We start from the raw sequence: 20,248 nt of genomic DNA on the forward strand, positions 1-20,248 counted from the left end.
GTTTGATGTTACACTAACATGTAGGCTACTGGTCTAACATCTACATGGGTTGGGTGGGTTTGATGTTACACTAACATGTAGGCCACTGGTCTAACATCTACATGTGTTGGGTTTGTGTTAAACTAACATGTAGGCTACTGGTCTAACATCTACATGGGTTGGGTTTTTACACTAACATGTAGGCTACTGGTCTAACATCTACATGGGTTGGGTGGGTTTGATGTTACACTAACATGTAGGCCACTGGTCTAACATCTACATGTGTTGGGTTTGTGTTAAACTAACATGTAGGCTACTGGTCTAACATCTACACGGGTTGGGTTTGATGATACAAAGTAATGTAAAGCTGCATTAACAAAGCAGGCATAATTTTTTTTTCCCATGGTGGTGATTTGTTTAATTTCTCTCTCAATGGCTCTCGGTTGAATGGACGAAAAGAGCGTAATTTGAACATTTGGCTTTGATACTAGTTTGTCCTCATACTTTCTCAAAGGAAGGTGAGTCATGAAGAGCTTGGCAATTCCCCTCTTTACCCGAAGGCAGGAAATGACTTCCCCAAAAGAAAATCGGCGTTTTGACCACAATAAAGCTGTCTTCTTTATTGATTTCAGCAAGCATAAATCATTGCATATATGGTTTAATTCTTGTTGGTTAGACCAACCATCACTATCGAGTATCAACATGATGCATGATAATGACGCTTGGGGAACACATTTCCTGTTTCCAAGTGGAACACTGTACAGTCATAAAAACGCATGCCTTGCCAGATGTATGACTCGGCTATCGCAGAGGGTGGAGCAGAATGGCTGAATGCAGTGCAATGGGGCTGAAGTTTGGCTTGTCTTTGTAGAAGCATGTCAGTGCAGATCCATCCCAGATATGTTATTCATTCACAAAGCCTGGGGAAGTGGACCCTTGACTGTACATATCAATTATCTTTCTTTTAGCATGCTGTGTGTTTTGTGCTTAGTTATTGGCTTTACCACCAGATCATTGGACATGGATATGAATTCTCATCATGATGAGGCTGAAGTCTTTTGATTTTGAAGTTTAACCCAAGACATTATTTTTTAATTACCTCCGTGTTCATTGGGATCTGTGTTGGAACAGCCTAAATGTGCCACTTAACAGGTGCACCTAGCCACTGGCAATGTTCTAGCTTTGGAACTTGGGAGTTTTTAGAATTTCCCAACAAAGAGTGCCGTCTGTGCTTGGTGAATGGGGCTGAGTTTGCTGTGGTTTGATAATGCAGTGCATTCCATTAAGTGATGTTCTTGTATTTTTTTCTTCTATTTATTTTTGTGATCTGCATGAAGCTTTTCCGTTCCCTGCATGTTTTGATTTGTATGTGTTCCTCTGCGATTGGTTCATTGACTCACTAGACAGCTATTCATCGTCTCTCCAAACTGTTTGACAAAGCAGTTATTCTCTAGCTGATTTGCCTAAGTGACATTGCGTCTAAAGACCGAGTCTAATGGATCAATCCCTCTTTGTCTCAGAACTCCTGTCTGTCACTAACCCTATAGCCTGTCCATGTTGTTCTCTCTTTCCCTCTGCAATGGATCCAAGATGATGCCTCGGATGAACCCCCAGTTTCCCGCAATGGATCAATCTGACCACGACTCGCCTCTCGGGCTTTGTCAGGTGGACTGCTCCGCCGAGGTAGCGGTGGGGGGCCGGAGGAGAGCTGACCCCGGCCAGAGAAATGGAGGAACGGCGTCCTCCTCCTCCCCGGAAAGCGGTAGCCTGAACGGAGATGGAAAGCGCAGCGGGAAAGGAAGGCGTCGTCGGAAACGTGTTCCTACCTCTGAGCGTAGGCAGGAGGGAGAGCGTCCCGACCAGGAGAGCACCTGGTCACCTGACCCCCGCGCCGCTCTGCTGGGCCTTCAGGCTGAGTGCTCCTCGGTGTGGTTCCAGTACAGCGTCTTCGAACGGGCCGAGAGCCTGTATCAGTGCTGGCTGGCATGCTCTTCCAACGCCACCGCCCGTCTCGGCAGGTCGCCTCCACCCTCGGACAACCACACCGCCCCTCAGCCCCTCGCGTCTCCCTCACCCCCGCTGGCGGCCTGCTGCCACGTGGCGCAGGTGAACAACCCGACATTCGACCGGGCCGAGCGGTGCTTTGCGGAAGTGTCCGTGCCACCGTCCGTTCCAAACTCCTTGGACCTCGTGTCCAACCTCCCTGCCGCCGCCGCACCTTCCCCCGCTACGGCCTACAGCGCCACACCCGACGAGGGCTACGCATCCCTGGCCCCGACTCCTGCCACGCCTACCCAGCAGGCGACCGCCACACCAACCCCTCGCCAGTCCATCAATGGCTTGCCCCGCATCCCGGTGGAGCTTCTCAGAGACGTGTGGTTGGAGAAACCGCTCTACGACCGTGCAGAGGCCGCCTTCTACCAGAATCTCTACGGCAACGGCTCCAAGCCACGAGCCAACAACTGCTCCTCCACTTCTAGAAGTACTGAGCATCCCCAGAGCCTTGTAGAGGAGGAGGAAGAGGAGGAGGACGCTGCAGTAGAGGAAAGACCAGCTGTCCCTCAGGGCAAAGCTGAAGTCTTTCACGCCCTCCACCCCATCCAGGAGGAAGAAGAGCCTGCTGATATCATGGAGGAAGAGGCATCGGTGGGAGAGGTCTGCCACTTCCTTCACCTGGACAGCGAGAGGGTGTGGCTGGACAGATGGCGCTACGAGGCTGCGGAGAGCCGCTTCCATGGAGACCGTGCAAGGGGAGATGCTGGGGGGCCTCAGGGGCCAGACACTGGGGCTTCGACAGTGGGCTCCACCGCCCCTCTGGGGGACAAGTATGAAACAGCCCCGGAGAATGGAACCCCTGCCAAGCGCTTTCATTTGTACTTGTTATTCTTTCAGTACTCTTTGTGACTTAATTTGTGTTTTTCATGATTTATCCTTTTTTAATCTATTTCATTTTATAGCTTGTCTGCCAATGATATCTTTTGTTTCTTCATGCATGTTCCTGTTTCCCGTGTTCTTCTTTTGGGTTTCTCTGCCAGTCCCTTGTCACATTTAAATCTTCCTGCATGTTTATAGTGTTGTGTCATCTATAATGTTCCTCTTGCTTTTTAGGATTTCATTGTACAATTGTGTTTTGGGGGTAGGGTTGATGGTACCTTTTAGGAAAGCTATGAAGTTTTAGGTGACTAATATGTTGGTGACTAATATGTTCTAACCTACTGTGTCCCTCCCATATCTTGTCTGCCTCTGTCTGTCTCTCTCTAACCCACTGTGTCCCTCCCATATCTTGTCTGTCTCTCTCTAACCTACTGTGTCCCTCCCATATCTTGTCTGTCTCTCTCTAACCTACTGTGTCCCTCCCATATCTTGTCTGTCTGTCTCTCTATAACCTACTGTGTCCCTCCCATATCTTGTCTTGTCTGTCTCTCTAACCTACTGTGTCCCTCCCATATCTTGTCTGCCTCTGTCTGTCTCTCTCTAACCCACTGTGTCCCTCCCATATCTTGTCTTGTCTGTCTCTCTAACCTACTGTGTCCCTCCCATATCTTGTCTTGTCTGTCTGTCTCTCTAACCTACTGTGTCCCTCCCATATCTTGTCTGCCTCTGTCTGTCTCTCTCTAACCCACTGTGTCCCTCCCATATCTTGTCTTGTCTGTCTCTCTAACCTACTGTGTCCCTCCCATATCTTGTCTTGTCTGTCTGTCTCTCTAACCTACTGTGTCCCTCCCATATCTTGTCTGTCTGTCTCTCTCTAACCTACTGTGTCCCTCCCATATCTTGTCTGTCTGTCTCTCTAACCTACTGTGTCCCTCCCATATCTTGTCTTGTCTGTCTCTAACCTACTGCGTCTGTGTCCCTCCCATATCTTGTCTGTCTCTAACCTACTGTGTCCCTCCCATATCTTGTCTCTGTCTGTCTCTAACCTACTGTGTCCCTCCCATATCTTGTCTGTCTCTAACCTACTGTGTCCCTCCCATATCTTGTCTCTGTCTGTCTCTAACCTACTGTGTCCCTCCCATATCTTGTCTGTCTCTAACCTACTGTGTCCCTCCCATATCTTGTCTCTGTCTGTCTCTAACCTACTGTGTCCCTCCCATATCTTGTCTGTCTCTCTCTAACCTACTGTGTCCCTCCCATATCTTGTCTGTCTCTCTCTAACCTACTGTGTCCCTCCCATATCTTGTCTCTGTCTGTCTGTCTCTAACCTACTGTGTCCCTCCCATATCTTGTCTGTCTGTGTCTCTCTATCTGTCTCTGTCTCTAACCTACTGTGTCCCTCCCATATCTTGTCTGTCTGTGTCTCTCTATCTGTCTCTGTCTCTAACCTACTGTGTCCCTCCCATATCTTGTCTCTGTCCGTCTGTCTCTAACCTACTGTGTCCCTCCCATATCTTGTCTGTCTGTGTCTCTCTATCTGTCTCTCTCTCTAACCTACTGTGTCCCTCCCATATCTTTTGTCTCCGTCTGTAGAACCATGAGTGTGTTAGACCTCCTAGCCGAGAACATCTGGTTTGATAAGACTCGCTATGATGAGGCAGAGAGACGATACTACGAGTCTATGAATGTCCCCTCCCAACCAACACAGGTACGTTTTATTATTTTCCAAATTTTATTAAAAAAAAATCCAAATTCCGTTTTTTCTGTTTTTAATATTTCATAATTCTGTATTTAGCTTTTTATGCTCATTTTACCATCAGAAATAGTGTCTAATAAGTGGGAATGAATAAATGTCCACAATTGAATAAGATATAACAGTCAATTTAATGTTTTTAAGTGCTGCAACTCAGAAATACAGTTCAATTTTACACAATATTCTTAAAATAATATTGTGACAAAATAAAAATACACATTTCAAGTGTAAACAATATACAGCTACTACTGACATTATCACAATGACAATGTCGGTAGCCTAGCTATATCTATTATATTGTGATGAAATATAGTAGTAATGCATAATTTAGGCACCTTTAGTTTATTTCGTTTATAAAGGACAATCATTTGCATTAAACAAATGGATGGGTGTACTAGATTTAGCTAGAAGCTATCATTTCCATCTATTAGTCCTATGTACTGTAACGTTACATAGCTATTTAAGTTTATTTCGTTTATAAAGGACAGTGTAATGACAATCGTTTGCATTAAACAAATAGATGGGTGCACCAGATTTAGCAAGAAGCTATCATTTCCATCTATATTTGCACGTGTTTTTGCGGGTCCAGTCCACGGAACGTTGACAGAATTTGCAAAACACCTTATCGCCGGTCATTAGGATACTGCTCTGCTCTGAATTGAGGGCTTATTGCGGAATTTCTTAGCTTCTTGACGGCGTTAACACCGAAGCAGCGAGACGCTTGGACACTGCTGTGACGTGCTGCGTGTTGTGTGTAACACGCAGCGGTCCCCCCCCCCCCACCCCGGTCATGTTTGCTTTGCAACAAACGTTCCACCCAAAAACGGAATTTCAGTCCAGATTAGGGCAAATATTCCACGTTTTGCAGTCTATTCCATTTTTATTGGTAAATTCCGTGATTCCGTGAACGCGGATTTCATAATTCTTTTTCACATCGGTATCGGTCCGATATCAAGATAGGGCCGATATTTTTAAATAAAATTAAATAAATATATACCGTAAATCCTCAAATAGAGGAGGGACCTCCGATAAAGGAGGGGCCTCTCATAATGGCCGGGGGGTTTGATGCATTTAGACAAACAGAGGACCGGTCTCTATTATAAGGTCGCAAAAATTATAATAATAATAATGCAATAAAAGTCTGAAAATGAAGGGATTATGTCCATGAGTGTCATTTTTTAAAATTAAGCCCTGCCTCCTATATAAGCCTCTCTCTAATAAAGGCCTGGTGCTCTTTGTTTTATTTTTTATATCTTTTTTTTATTTTTTTACATGTTTTGGTCTTAAATAGTTTCAAAATATCAGTAATTTCTGAAAATAAGTTACAAAAGTTAAAAGAAAATGTGTTTTGGAAAATAGCTCATTATTTGATTATCATAAAAAAGGGTTTTCTATACAGAGATATCGACATCGGCCAGAACAGCAATATTAATATCTGTTATCGGTATCTGCCACAATTTTCACATCGGTGCATCACTACCCCTAATTGCTCCCGATGAGCAGGTTGGCACCTTGCATGGTTGCCGCCACCGTCGGTGTGTGAATGTGAGGAACAAATTGTAAAGCACTTTGGATAAAAGCTATATAAAATGCACCATTTACCATTTTCTTTAGTCCAGTGTGAATAGGGCTATAGAGTAACCTGGGTATTTGTCTTCTCAGGATGTGGGAGCCAACAGCATCTTACAAGACATTGCACGCGCCAGGGAGAACATCCAGAAGTCCTTAGCAGGAGTGAGTATCTTTTTGGACTCTTTTTGTATCACAAACAGTACTGTATTTGCAAATCTGGTATGTCATAAATGTATAGATGTAGCAGTACTGCCTATGGGGGGGACCCTGATGTAAACAAGACGAAAGTCTTTCTCTGGTCTGCATCCCCTTAACAATTGTGTGTATTGAGCTGTACTGTTACTGTATTGTACCCATTCTGCAATCTGTTAATAAAGTTTTCAATCAATCTGGTGTAGATGATCTACCTGTCAATAGCTCATATTCATTCTAATATTGCAGTGGATGTAGCCTGTAGGATCGGCTTCAAACTCTGCTAACCTTAGTCATGGTACACGGCTGGACAACAAGGTGTACTGTACCATATAGTTCACTAAACCGGTATTTATTTACACATGCAGTATTGCAGTACTGTCTTAACGGGATAGTTGTGGTTTTTGTACCCCTCATTTCAAACCTTTCGTGAGACAATGAGGTTATCCTAATTTACAGTGACGACAAGCTTACAAAACAAGACACAGTTATCAGTAGATTCACAAATAAGAATCAGCTTTTAAATGCAGCGAAAGAAGGAATAACCTTCAGCTTCAGAGTCAGTTGGAAGGCATTCCAGGTGTTGGAAGCATCAAAGGAAAAAGCAGTTTTTCCTAGTTCAGAGCAAACTGGAGGAACCCTAAGTAATTTGAATGTGTAGAACCGGTTCCAAGATTCCATTCCAACAGTGTTGTGATGTAAGAGGGACGTTTACCAATAAGGGCTTTAAAAATAAACAAATACCAATGATAGTTACGCCTTTCAACCAGAGAAGGCCACCCAACCTTTTCATAAAGGACACTGGTGGGTATCACCTGTCGCCAGTAATAAATCTGAGGGCGGAATGATGACCGAGTCCAGAGCTTTACCCCCATTGACTTTGCATTGGTTTGTGGCTAACTAGAAGGAGCTAGTATGAGGAACAGCATGGATTGTCGATAAACAAGTAAGAAATGGGACTAGGGGTCCAAAAATCACAACTATCCCTTGAAGTTTATTGGGTAATTTTGTATGTTTGTTGCTGTTTTCCAATCCCAACACATGTACGTGTACATTGCAGGATTAACAGATTTGTCATGAGAATTCATCACTTTGAAACACCATGTTCACACATGTTCACACATGCATACATATACATACATACACACACATACTGTACACACATACATGCATACACACACACACACACCTCTTCTCAGTTGCACCCATATCACCTGGACCAGACGAGCTGTAGCCTGCTCCATACAGCTAATGCTACGTGTCCCTGTCGCTCTCGTTCCACTTGGAGTGGGTGCTTCTACCTTGACCCTGGGTTAGGTTATCACTGCTCTACTGGCTTTGGAGTTGTTGACTCTCACACAGCTGATAGTGCTCTGGCCTGGAAGGTAAAACGACAAACAAGATGTGTCACAGAAGGAATTCATTTTAACTGACCTGAAGCCATTTGTGAATTTAGGCCCACGACGTGGTCTTTATGGGATGAAGTGAGTGTACCTGGTTATTATGGCCCCAAAGTTCAACAGTTGAACCCGAGCTCACAGAGGACTGAAGTGGTCGTGGAGTGGCACAGGCCATTGAAAAGTCATGTCAGAGCGCAATGGTGCTGTTATGTTCTGTCTGATGGGGCCTTTAGTATGAGAGTGTGCAAACATCCGTTTTTAGATCAATTGCTCTCTTGCATCGCCCCTCATCTCTAGGATTGGTTCCTCCTGAGCAGTGCTCTCTCCTTCTATCCTGAGTACAGTGCTCTCTCCTTCTCTCCTCCTGATGCTCTCTCCTTCTCCTTCTGAGCAGTGCTCTCCTTCTCTCCTGAGCAGTGCTCTCCTTCTCTCCTCCTGAGCAGTGCTCTCTTTCTCCTCCTGAGCAGTGCTCTCCTTCTCTCCTCCTGAGCAGTGCTCTCTCCTGAGCAGTGCTCTCCTTCTCCTCCTGAGCAGTGCTCTCCTTCTCCTCCTGAGCAGTGCTCTCCTTCTCCTCCTGAGCAGTGCTCTCCTTCTCCTCCTGAGCAGTGCTCTCCTTCTCCTCCTGAGCAGTGCTCTCCTTCTCCTCCTGAGCAGTGCTCTCTTTCTCTCCTCCTGAGCAGTGCTCTCTTTCTCTCCTCCTGAGCAGTGCTCTCCTTCTCCTGAGCAGTGCTCTCTTTCTCTCCTCCTGAGCAGTGCTCTCCTTCTCTCCTCCTGAGCAGTGCTCTCTTTCTCTCCTCCTGAGCAGTGCTCTCTTTCTCTCCTCCTGAGCAGTGCTCTCCTTCTCTCCTCCTGAGCAGTGCTCTCCTTCTCCTCCTGAGCAGTGCTCTCCTTCTCCTCCTGAGCAGTGCTCTCCTTCTCCTCCTGAGCAGTGCTCTCCTTCTCCTCCTGAGCAGTGCTCTCCTTCTCTCCTCCTGAGCAGTGCTCTCCTTCTCCTCCTGAGCAGTGCTCTCTTTCTCTCCTCCTGAGCAGTGCTCTCCTTCTCCTGAGCAGTGCTCTCTTTCTCTCCTCCTGAGAAGTGCTCTCTTTCTCTCCTCCTGAGCAGTGCTCTCCTTCTCCTGAGCAGTGCTCTCTTTCTCTCCTCCTGAGCAGTGCTCTCTTTCTCTCCTCCTGAGCAGTGCTCTCCTTCTCTCCTCCTGAGCAGTGCTCTCTTTCTCTCCTCCTGAGCAGTGCTCTCTTTCTCTCCTCCTGAGCAGTGCTCTCTTTCTCTCCTCCTGAGCAGTGCTCTCCTTCTCTCCTCCTGAGCAGTGCTCTCCTTCTCTCCTCCTGAGCAGTGCTCTCCTTCTCTCCTCCTGAGCAGTGCTCTCTTTCTCTCCTCCTGAGCAGTGCTCTCCTTCTCTCCTCCTGAGCAGTGCTCTCCTTCTCTCCTCCTGAGCAGTGCTCTCCTTCTCTCCTCCTGAGCAGTGCTCTCCTTCTCTCCTCCTGAGCAGTGCTCTCCTTCTCTCCTCCTGAGCAGTGCTCTCTTTCTCTCCTCCTGAGCAGTGCTCTCCTTCTCTCCTCCTGAGCAGTGCTCTCTTTCTCTCCTCCTGAGCAGTGCTCTCCTTCTCTCCTCCTGAGCAGTGCTCTCTTTCTCTCCTCCTGAGCAGTGCTCTCCTTCTCTCCTCCTGAGCAGTGCTCTCCTTCTCTCCTCCTGAGCAGTGCTCTCCTTCTCTCCTCCTGAGCAGTGCTCTCCTTCTCTCCTCCTGAGCAGTGCTCTCCTTCTCTCCTCCTGAGCAGTGCTCTCCTTCTCTCCTCCTGAGCAGTGCTCTCCTTCTCTCCTCCTGAGCAGTGCTCTCCTTCTCTCCTCCTGAGCACAGTTCGCTCTCGTCTGCTCTCTGTAGCACTGCAGCATTTTAAGGGATAAAAGCCTCTCTGATTCTTAACCATGAACTGGAGGGAGCTATTTCTGTAAAGTTATATCTACTGAGCACTTTGCACTTCGAAAAACTAAAATGCTTGAGGTTAGACTGAAATACCTTCAGTTCATGGTATATCCTCGTTCCTTTTCCATCTCTGAAATGACCCCCAGGCAGTGTTAATTTTGGCAGCTATTTAAATTTTTGTTTTAGTCTTAGTCATGTGTCAAATGCTCCTTTTTCGTTTTCATCATATTTAGTCGCCTTCATTTATTTTGTTTAGTCAGTTTTAGTCAACTACAGGTCTGAGCATTTTAGTCAGTTTTAGTCTCTATTTTGTCTTTTTTTGTTTTAGTCTAGATTTGGTCGCAGAAAACAAATGACATTTTTGTCTAGTTTTCGTTAATGAAAAAAATTGCATTTTATTCTCTTGTAATGCAATTCTATGTACCGCTACAGTCAGTCAAATTCACATAAATTTCTATTGGGATCATAGATTCATGTAGACGCCCGATGGTCACAAATGGAGGAACTCACCCGACCTAGTTGGCTTCAATATAGTGTCTGTTATCCTTCAACCATGAACTATTGTAATACAAATTTAGTTGGCTTATAGCCAGTGTTAATTTTGTCAGCTATTTTAATTTTCGTTTTAGTCGTGTGTCAAATGCTCCTTTTTCGTTGTCATCACATTTAGTCACCTTCATTTATTTTTCATTTTAGTCTTAGTCAGTTTTAGTCAACTACAGGTCTGAGCATTTTAGTCTTAGTCAGTTTTAGTCAACTACAGGTCTGAGCATTTTAGTCTTAGTCAGTTTTAGTCTTGATTTTGTCTTTGTTTTAGTCTAGATTTAGTCAGGGGAAAAAGCTTTGTTGACGACCATATTTAGTCATCATTTTCGTTGACAAAATTAACACTGCCCCCAGCTGTATCCTCGTTCCTTTTCCATCTCTGAAATGACCCCCCAGCTGAAGACTTCGCTGTGTAGCAGAGGGTCGGCCTCGCCACCAGTCCCAGCTCGTAAGTGTCCCGCCCTGTCCTGTGTGTCACCGGCCCTAATCAGAGCAGTGTGTCCCCTCCCCAGTACCTTCTCTGGGGTTCGTTCCAACTGACATGCACACTCGCTACTCCCCAGTACAGTAGTTGTCACCCTGGTAACGACTCAATGGGGATCCAAATAAACAATCAAATGGACAAGTCAAAAATAGTTACACAATACACATGATTAGTAACAAAGAATCAGCTCAAAACAATTACACATTGATGCACAGTGGTTCGTGATCATGGTGTTGAACTGTTGGGAGAGCACTGATCTTTAAGGTGAGTTAGGAGCACTGACGGAAAAGGCAGACTTTCCAAGATCAGAACGTGCTCTGGGGACCTTAAGCATAAGCCAGTCATTTGAGCATGTTGGATAATGTTGAAGGTTCCAATCCAGCGTCATTGTGATGTAATGTAGTAGTTTATAGATTAAACAAATACCAATGTTTATTACGCCTCTCTGGCAGAGAAGGCGGACTGACCTTATCATACAGGAAACAATGGTGAGTATAATCAGCCATCGCCAGTGATTAATCTGAGGGTGGAATGATGCTGCACACAGGGCGTTATTCATCTAGGGTTAAGGGTGTCCAACAGAGTTTGCTTGTAAACCACTTGCCTTTGTTTATTTCACATTTCAATATATATATTCATATTGTTTTCTGTTGTTCTAATAGTATACAAGCTACAATCTTGTATAATCTTTGCAAAGTACATTTTTGCCACTTTATTTGCCCTCGCAACGGTGTTCCTATCCATGTTCAGTTACAGATGAAGTTGTAATGAGTCCAACCTCCATTGATTGACAAGACAGTCGTATAGACCAGTCAAATTGACTCACAAGAGCACGTTTTCGTGCCTCCAGTGCACCCGTGGTGTTCTATACCATCCCCGTGCTCCTGCCTCCTCACGCCCGTGCTGGAGGAGCATGTGATGCACAATTTTCAGGGAGCCCTTTCCGCCTACCATGTACTATAGTGCCAATTTCATCAACAAGTGGTCAGAAACTCCATTGGATACCTTTTTGAAAGTCGGGGGCGTTGTTACATTGAGATGTGTGCTTGTGAAGCTTGTTCAGACATGTTTGATATTGGACTAAACAAATAACATTTGACTTGAATTAGTCTAACCTACTAATTTTAACCAAAAGCTTTCACTGGACATCACAGGCACCTTCCCTGGAACTGTCTGTCCAACTTTCACCCTTCTCACTGTTTCTGCTAGGGTTCATCCACGTCTGCTAGGGTTCATCCATGTCTCTGCTAGGGTTCATCCATGTCTGCTAGGGTGCATCCATGTCTGCTAGGGTTCATCCACGTCTCCTGTATTTCTGCTGTCACTGTGTCTCTGCTAGGGTTCATCCGTGTCTCTGCTAGGGTTTATCCATGTCTGCTAGGGTTCATCCGTGTCTCTGCTAGGGTTCATCCATGTTTCTGCTAGGGTTCATCCATGTTTCTGCTAGGGTTCATCCATGTCTGCTAGGGTTCATCCATGTTTCTGCTAGGGTTCATCCATGTTTCTGCTAGGGTTCATCCATGTCTGCTAGGGTTCATCCATGTTTCTGCTAGGGTTCATCCATGTCTCTGCTAGGGTTCATCCATGTCTGCTAGGGTTCATCCATGTTTCTGCTAGGGTTCATCCATGTCTCTGCTAGGGTTCATCCATGTCTGCTAGGGTTCATCCATGTCTCTGCTAGGGTTCATCCATGTCTGCTAGGGTTCATCCATGTTTCTGCTAGGGTTCATCCATGTTTCTGCTAGGGTTCATCCGTGTCTCTGCTAGGGTTCATCCATGTTTCTGCTAGGGTTCATCCATGTTTCTGCTAGGGTTCATCCATGTCTCTGCTAGGGTTCATCCATGTCTCTGCTAGGGTTCATCCATGTTTCTGCTAGGGTTCATTCATGTCTCTGCTAGGGTTTATCCATGTCTGCTAGGGTTCATCCATGTCTCTGCTAGGGTTCATCCGTGTCTCTGCTAGGGTTCATCCATGTCTGCTAGGGTTCATCCGTGTCTCTGCTAGGGTTCATCCGTGTTTCTGCTAGGGTTCATCCATGTCTCTGCTAGGGTTCATCCATGTCTCTGCTAGGGTTCATCCATGTCTCCTGTATTTCTGCTGTCACTGTCTCTGCTAGGGTTCATCCATTTCACTGTCTGGCTTTAGATGCTGGTGAGATTGCTTTTGGTTGGTTGTGTGTTTTTTGTGCTTCGTAGATTTGTGGTTTGACGAGTGATGTAGTTTCCTGGTGTGGCCACTAGATGTCTCTCTGTCTCTGTCTGTATGCTGACTGTGTTCTGTCTTGTGTTTTGACTGCAGAGTACAGGCAACGCAGCAGGTGATCAAGGGGAACTTGTGTCTCGCATCAAGAGCCTGGAGCTCGAGAATCAGAATCTGCACAAAGGTGTGTGTGCTTCAATTAAAGGAAGGGTTGAGGATTTTAAGAAGTCTTGATTATTTTTCAATCCAAGTAAGAAAGATTGGAAGCAGAAATTAGTAGCTTTTATTCATTTAAAAAAATGCTTTTATTTCCAGTGTTGCAAACAACTTCTATGTCCAATATCTCAAAATATTATTATGTGTATACATTATTATAATGTGTGTGTGTATGTATATATATACCGGTATATATATATATATACAGGTGCAGCTCAATAAATTTGAATATTGTGGAAAAGTACATTTATTTCAGTAATTCAATTCAAAAAGTGAAACTGTCATATTATAGATTAATTTCACACAAAGTGAAATATTTCAAGCCTTTATTTGTTATAATTATTGATATGATTATATAGAAATGTTGGCCTTCTGAAAAGTGTGTTCAGAATGCCGTACTTGGTTGGGGCTCCTTTTGCAAGAATGACTGCATCAATGCAGTGTGGCATGGATGCGATTAGCCTGTGGCACTGCTGAGGTGTTATGGAAGCCCAGGTTGCTTTGATAGTGGCCTCAGCTTGTCTGCATTGTTGGGTCTGGTGTCTCTTATCTTCCTCTTGAATCTATGGGGTTCAGGTCAGGCGAGTTTGCTGGCCAATCAAGCACAGTAATCCCATGGTCATTAAACCAGACAGTTATTAGTACTTTTGGCAGTGTGGGCAGGTGCCAAGTCCTGCTGGAAAATTAAATCAGCATCTTCATAAAACGTGTCGGCAGGAAGAAGCATGAATTGCTCTAAAACCTCCTGGTAGATGGCTCCGTTGACTGACGCTGGACTTGAGAAAACATAGTGGGCCAACACACCATCAGATAACACGGCACCCCAAATCATCACTGACTGTGGAAACTTCACACTGAACTTCAAGCAACTTGGATGCCGTGCCTCTCCACTCTTCCTCCAGACTCTGGGACCTTGATTTCCAAATTAAATGCAAAATTTACTTTCATCTGAAAAGAGGACTTTGGACCACTGAGCAACAGTCCAGTTATTTTTCTCTTTGGCCCAGGTAAAATGCTTCCGACATCGGTGTTTCCCCTGAAAAAAATTCAACAACAATATTTGTACGTGTGCACAAGCCGCCGGAATCCATATTGCCACACGCTGCCCGGAGAAATAACTTAAAACTACCTTAGAATTGTTCGAGATTAGGTTATTCATGTTCATGGAGTCATGTGCCTGTGAATTTGCTAGGATGTTTTTTTGTGTGTCCGCTGACACTAGAAGTGCTCTGGAGGCCCAGGTAGCTGCAATATTGAGTAGAATTATCTTGAATTGTCTTATTCCACTGGCAGATAATTTAGCTTATTTCAAGTATATTTTCTTGATGTTGGTCAATTTAATCTTGTTTTAAGAACATGTTAATCTTGTTTTCTTAAAAGCCAAAATAAGTATCAGATTATTTGTAACATATTGGTAGTGAAGAGTCTCTTTCTCTCTGAACGCAGTGCGCGCTTACTGTACTTGCGTCGCACATAATGAGAGTATTTCTCTCACTTTCTGTCTCAGAGCAGCTGCGCTGCTGCTGAATGCATATAAGGGACATTGTCTCTGGTTCAGGAGTGGCTTGGTAGCTAGCATGCTAGCAGGCCTCGCGTGAAGCCAGCCTCAGGTACCTGCTCCGGCCTCTCACTCGCTCAGGGTCTGCTCCACTGGGGGCGGTCTGTTCCTCTCAGTCGGAATGTTTGTATTGCTTTTCCGAATGAAGTCCTCCGCCTCGGATGGTGACTTGAATAGACGGTTGCACGACACCTCTCCTCGTCCCGTCTTTACTTTCAGCGTTGCCGGGAACAGTAGGTATACCTCCACCGCCCTTTCCCGTGCTAGATCCATGGCCCTGGCAAAAGTTCTGCGGCGCCTCGCTGTGTAGTCACTGAAATCTGCGGCGAATCTCAGGGTACGGCCGTCCACCACCGGGGGATTCAACCTGGCCTCTTTTAAAATATGCTGTCTTGTCTGGAACCTCAGGCAGCAGAAGATGAATGTGTGAGGGTTTGTACGCTCGCTCTTCATCAGGGTAGCGGCTCTGAAGATCCTGTGAGCTCTCTATCTCGGGGCAGGCTAGCTTCGGGAACCACTTCGGTATCATTTCCTCGAGGAACTTAATCAGCGCGTCCTCCTCCACTTCATCGGGTAGCCTGTATATTCTAACATTGCATCTCCTGCCACGGTCCTCCAGATCTGCCGACTTCATCTCACAAGCCCGCAGCTTGTCCTCCAAGAACGATATCTCCGTGGCGTTGGTATCAGCCACCTCCACAACTGCGGATAGGCTCTCCTCCACCACGGCTAACCGTGTGTCCATGCTGGCTACCGCCTCCTGGAGCGCATCCACTCTGCCGGTTAGCTTAGCCACGATAGCGTCTATTTCCTCACGGAATATCGCCCTAATGTGCTCCTTATCCACGGCGTTCAGCGTTCTCATCCTGGTCTGCGTCTGTTTACACATGATTCTAACGTAAAAAAAAAATCAAATGGTATAAAAATAAAAACGTAATCAAACTTAATGTGGCATGGTTGCTGAGCTCTGCAAAATCAGCCAGCCATGCGTTGCCCATGTGAGTCCACAATATTGAACTTTTTCACAATATAAATGTTCTGAGCTGTATGCCATAATCAATTAAAACGAATAAAGGCTTGAAATATTTCACTTTGTGTAATGAATCTAGGAGTTTCGCTTTTTGAATTGAATTACTGAAATAAAATAAACTTTTCCACTAAATGTATTGAGCTGCACCTGTTCAAGTCCTATTCAGAATGGCCTTCTATGTTCTAACGTCTACCTGGCTCTGGTTGCTCTTGTTCAGTTTGGTTAGTGGTGGAGGACTTGAGATCGGCGCTCTCCAAACTGGAAAGCAGGGTAGCGGTCCTAGAAAAATCCCCCGCCACTCCATCTCCAGCTCCGAGCCCTGCCCCCGCTCCAGCTCCTACAACCCCCTGCACAAATGTAAGTCTCCTCTCCCGACTCGGCACATAGGACGGGGCTCTCCTCTCCCGTCATCTTGTGTGATTAAGGCCATGTCCAGACAAACGATTTTGGTCATTTTAGACAAAGTATTTGATCGTTTGCCTAACACGGAACTGCGTTCTGGCAGCCTGAAGACTATACTTTCTGATACCAGCTCCCGAGTGTGCAATTCTGAAGACGCCCCCCATTGCGTCACCATCTTTACAAGCGATACGAGTCTTCTCCTGAACAGATGACGCGATAGCCCACCTCTCCCTTGCCCCGCGTGTGAAAACATCACCACAATGGCATGTACAGCTATTGAGCTTGATCTGGCTTTTACAGCTTTACATATGCTGCGCTATCTGTCTGAAGCGGAGCAGGGTTCTGCTGTACACACACTCCCGACCGAGGCGCACACACATGCTCACACGCATCTCCCTTAATCCGTATGCAAACCCAGACAAAAAAAAGAAACATGATACATATGTCTTATATGTCCTGGCTAGAAGTGTTTATTAAACACCGGCAGTTATTATTAAACAACAATGGCATGTTTGTTTTACAGAAGCTATTGAGCTTGATCAGGAGGCTACTGTGATGCAATACATGATACTAACTAGAGATTAGAGTCACATAGCTGGCCTTTTTCTGAAAACCCAAGCACATATTGTTCCATAGCATTATGCCTTCAGTTGATCATGACAAATCCTCTTACCTTGACGATTTAAAAAGCCTCCATAATTTAGTAAATAAAGCTGTAGCCAGTCAGCTAGCATTGATGCTATTCAAAATGCTATCCACATTAGCTAAATAGCTAACCAATTAAATACAATAGACAGTGGTATCCTGAGGTAACGTTTAATAGAGACAACGTTTGCTAGTCGAAATGACTGGACACACACAGGGACAAGTTAAACATCAATCAATTTATTTATTCCAACAGGTAGTTTGAGCTGCATGTTAGCTGCGGTCTTTCTCTCCTCCTTTGGAAACTAATGACGTTACGTTAGCTCGAAAAGCACAGAACCGGCCGACACAAGTTAAGCTGCTAGCAACAACAGACACCATAACACTTCCGGTCGGGGGTTTTCAAAATAAAAGAAACGGGAAAGACATTTATTTTGTAAATTTGTGGCATGCACTTATTATCTTGAGACGTTTTCGTTTTAACGGAAACCTTAAAACGAAACCAGCCCAAGAGCTGCAGGGCTCTCCTCTCCTACTGTCCTGTGTGCGATTAAACCTTCACTTACTGTTTACTCAGGGTAAACCAGCCCAAGAGCCGCAGGGCTCTCCTCTCCTACCGTCCTGTGTGATTAAACCTTCACTTACTGTTTACTCAGGGTAAACCAGCCCAAGAGCCACATCAACAGACCAGCGAGGACGAGGATGACTTCGACCTGTTTGGCAGTGGTGATGAAGAGGACATGGAGGCAGAGCGCCTCAAAGAGCAGAGGGTGAAGGAGTACACGGAGAGGAAGGCCAAGAAACCTGCCCTGATCGCCAAGTCCTCCATCCTATTGGATGTCAAGCCTGTATGTCACTGTTCCCCCGTATTTTGTTAAATGGAAAATAGAGCTCATGTGTCATAGCCTGCCTTGGTCTACCACAGTATGGATGAATAGGTTATTACTTATTAAACTAGTTTCATCTGTGGTTGAATAGGTTATTAAACTAGTTTCATCTCTGGTTGACTAGGTTATTAAACTAGTTTCATCTGTGGTTGAATAGGTTATTAAACTAGTTAAATATATACAATATAAAAGATTGTATAATTTGCTGTCTTATTCCTGGATGTTGTAAACTAGTAATATCATCTTTTGACCTACTCTACCACTGCGTTGTCTGCATGGGTACTGTCTTTTGAAAGTGGCCACTAATGGTTACAGAGGCAGCCATGTTGGAAGAAGGAACTACACAAACATTCTGTTCGAAGCCTTAAGATTATTTGACAAATTCACTGTTATCTAATTTTTCACTTTGGTTCTGATATTTCTATACTTTTAATGATTTCCTATTATTATTATTATGTGTATAAATATAACTTAAGACTGATTTTATCAGGAATTTAATGTATGTAATTATAACCTTGTTAACACTTATGGCGTTTTAACTCAAAACTGTAATCGTGTTTGTCGAGCATGTTTTACATCCGGTAAAACACAAAACTGTGATCATTAGAAAAACATGTTTCAGGTTCGGTAAAATAGACATAGAATATACCTTACCTTAGCCAGAAGGTATTCCAAAAAGAATAATTCCAAGTGATCGCATCGCCATCGCGATTACCAGTGTATATGTCTATACACGTTTCGATGGGAAATACGCTTCGGCAACGGAATTTTCGAGGCGATCGTTGTGAATTTCTGTTCAAGCAGGAGGAGCCCCTACAAAAAAAATAAAAGGGAAAACGTATCAACACCAAGCCATTCCAGTTCAAATGTAGGCGATACTGCCACCTGGTGATATTCGGTCGGCATTGCAATTCCAACGTAGGGAAACGAGCCAGGGACGGCTAGAATGATCCGGATGATTATTTCAAACAGGGATCAGAGGGAAAAGATCAAAGGATCTAAAAACTAGTGTACTCCTTATTAGCGCTCAACGCTTGTCGGATTGCTGCTGAATGTGTTAAGGTAAAACATCAATTTCAAAATGCAATATTGATTCAGTGCAGTTTGATTTCCACATTGTGTTGTTGTGAAAGAGGGCTTGCGATGGGTCCTACTGCATGTCAACCTCAGTATTTCTTTGGGCTTCTATTATGACAGCTCCTGGACTTTCTCCCAGGTTGTTTTCTAACAGAAGCTCTTGTGTTTGGCTCAGTGGGACGACGAGACTGACATGGTGAAGCTGGAAGAGGGCGTCCGCTCCATCCAGGCAGATGGGCTGTTATGGGGGACGTCCAAGCTGGTGCCGGTGGGCTACGGCATCAGCAAGCTGCAGATCGCCTGCGTGGTGGAGGACGATAAGGTGGGGACGGACATGCTGGAGGAGGAGATCACCAAGTTTGAGGACTATGTGAGTACAGCGGTGGTTCACTGTGGCGCAGCAGCATTCTCGTACTGTCAAAGGAACTCCGAGATGAGTCTTCTCCAGAGTCGGACAAGAAGATGGATAACTATTTCCTCTTCTGTGCATTCAGTAGAAAGCTATCCATTCAGCGCAAATGAATGGAAGCGGATTTGGATCAGCTAGCCAAGCTTAAAACTCCTGGACGTGTTTTTGGCCAACGGCTAGGCTAGCTGATCCATATCCCCTTCCATTAATTTGTGTTAAGCTAGGCTAGCGGATAGCTTTCTACTGAATGCAGTATGCACAGAGGAAATTGGTATCTATCTTCTTGTGTGACTAGAGAATACAATAAGAGTGAACATTTCCTATAATGTTGGCATGTTCCTGTATTTCTAGCCTCCAAATCAAGTCATGTGTTAAAGAAAGCATTTCACTGCATTAGGATCTGAGACCCTCTCCACACACAATGACCTTTTCTACCTCAAATAGATTACCAAGCTTAGTCTATGTGTAGCAATCAAATCACAACAATCTCAGTATTAGGCAAAGAAAATGGACAGCAGTTTTGAAATGTCTTTTGCAAACGCTGTATGACTAAATGGAAAGTGTGGAAGCTTACTGACGTCGTCCCTCATGTGTCGTTGCAGGTCCAGAGTGTCGATGTAGCGGCTTTCAACAAGATCTGATTCCACAGCCTCTCGTCCCGTCATTCCTACTCATACTTTGTTTTTGCTGCTGCTAATTGTGACAAACGGTTATTGGACAAACGGTTATTAATAATAATGATGCTGATAATAAAAGCTTGCTGCACTTGAACCTCCACTGTCTCTTGAATGGAAACGTTATGGATGTGAGGGAATGGGAATGAGAAAAGCCACGTGGTTCTCCACAACAAAAGATGTATTTATTTTGATTGTGTTCTGAATAGAAGGCCTGTCTTGGTTTCAAATACATCCTCATAGTTATAGGCATACAACTGTATGCATCGAGTAATTTTACATTTTACATACATACAGTATATTGTATCGAGGCACGTGTCAATGACGTACAACTGTTTGCACACAGTACGTAGTTTATGGCAGGCAATCGTAAGTGTGGCCAGTGGCCATCGGAAACATTTCTGGCGGCCCACGATGAGAAAGAACACGCC

At 44.8% G+C, this 20,248-nt stretch overlaps 1 protein-coding gene across 1 annotated transcript; it reads left to right on the forward strand.

The window, feature by feature from the left end:
• Positions 1-1,666: 1,666 nt before the first annotated feature.
• On the forward strand, positions 1,667-19,918 carry eef1db (eukaryotic translation elongation factor 1 delta b (guanine nucleotide exchange protein)). The gene is made up of 8 exons (XM_084309535.1): positions 1,667-2,852; positions 4,447-4,561; positions 6,269-6,340; positions 13,019-13,103; positions 15,941-16,080; positions 17,427-17,618; positions 18,910-19,104; positions 19,746-19,918. The coding sequence occupies exons 1-8, from the start codon at positions 2,608-2,610 to the stop codon at positions 19,782-19,784; spliced, it is 1,083 nt and encodes a 360-aa protein (XP_084165661.1). The 5' UTR covers positions 1,667-2,607; the 3' UTR covers positions 19,785-19,918.
• The last annotated feature ends 330 nt before the right edge of the window (positions 19,919-20,248 follow it).

This window comes from Notolepis coatsorum, assembly GCF_963971535.1.
Source record: "Notolepis coatsorum genome assembly, chromosome: 3".
NCBI lineage: Eukaryota > Metazoa > Chordata > Actinopteri > Aulopiformes > Paralepididae > Notolepis > Notolepis coatsorum.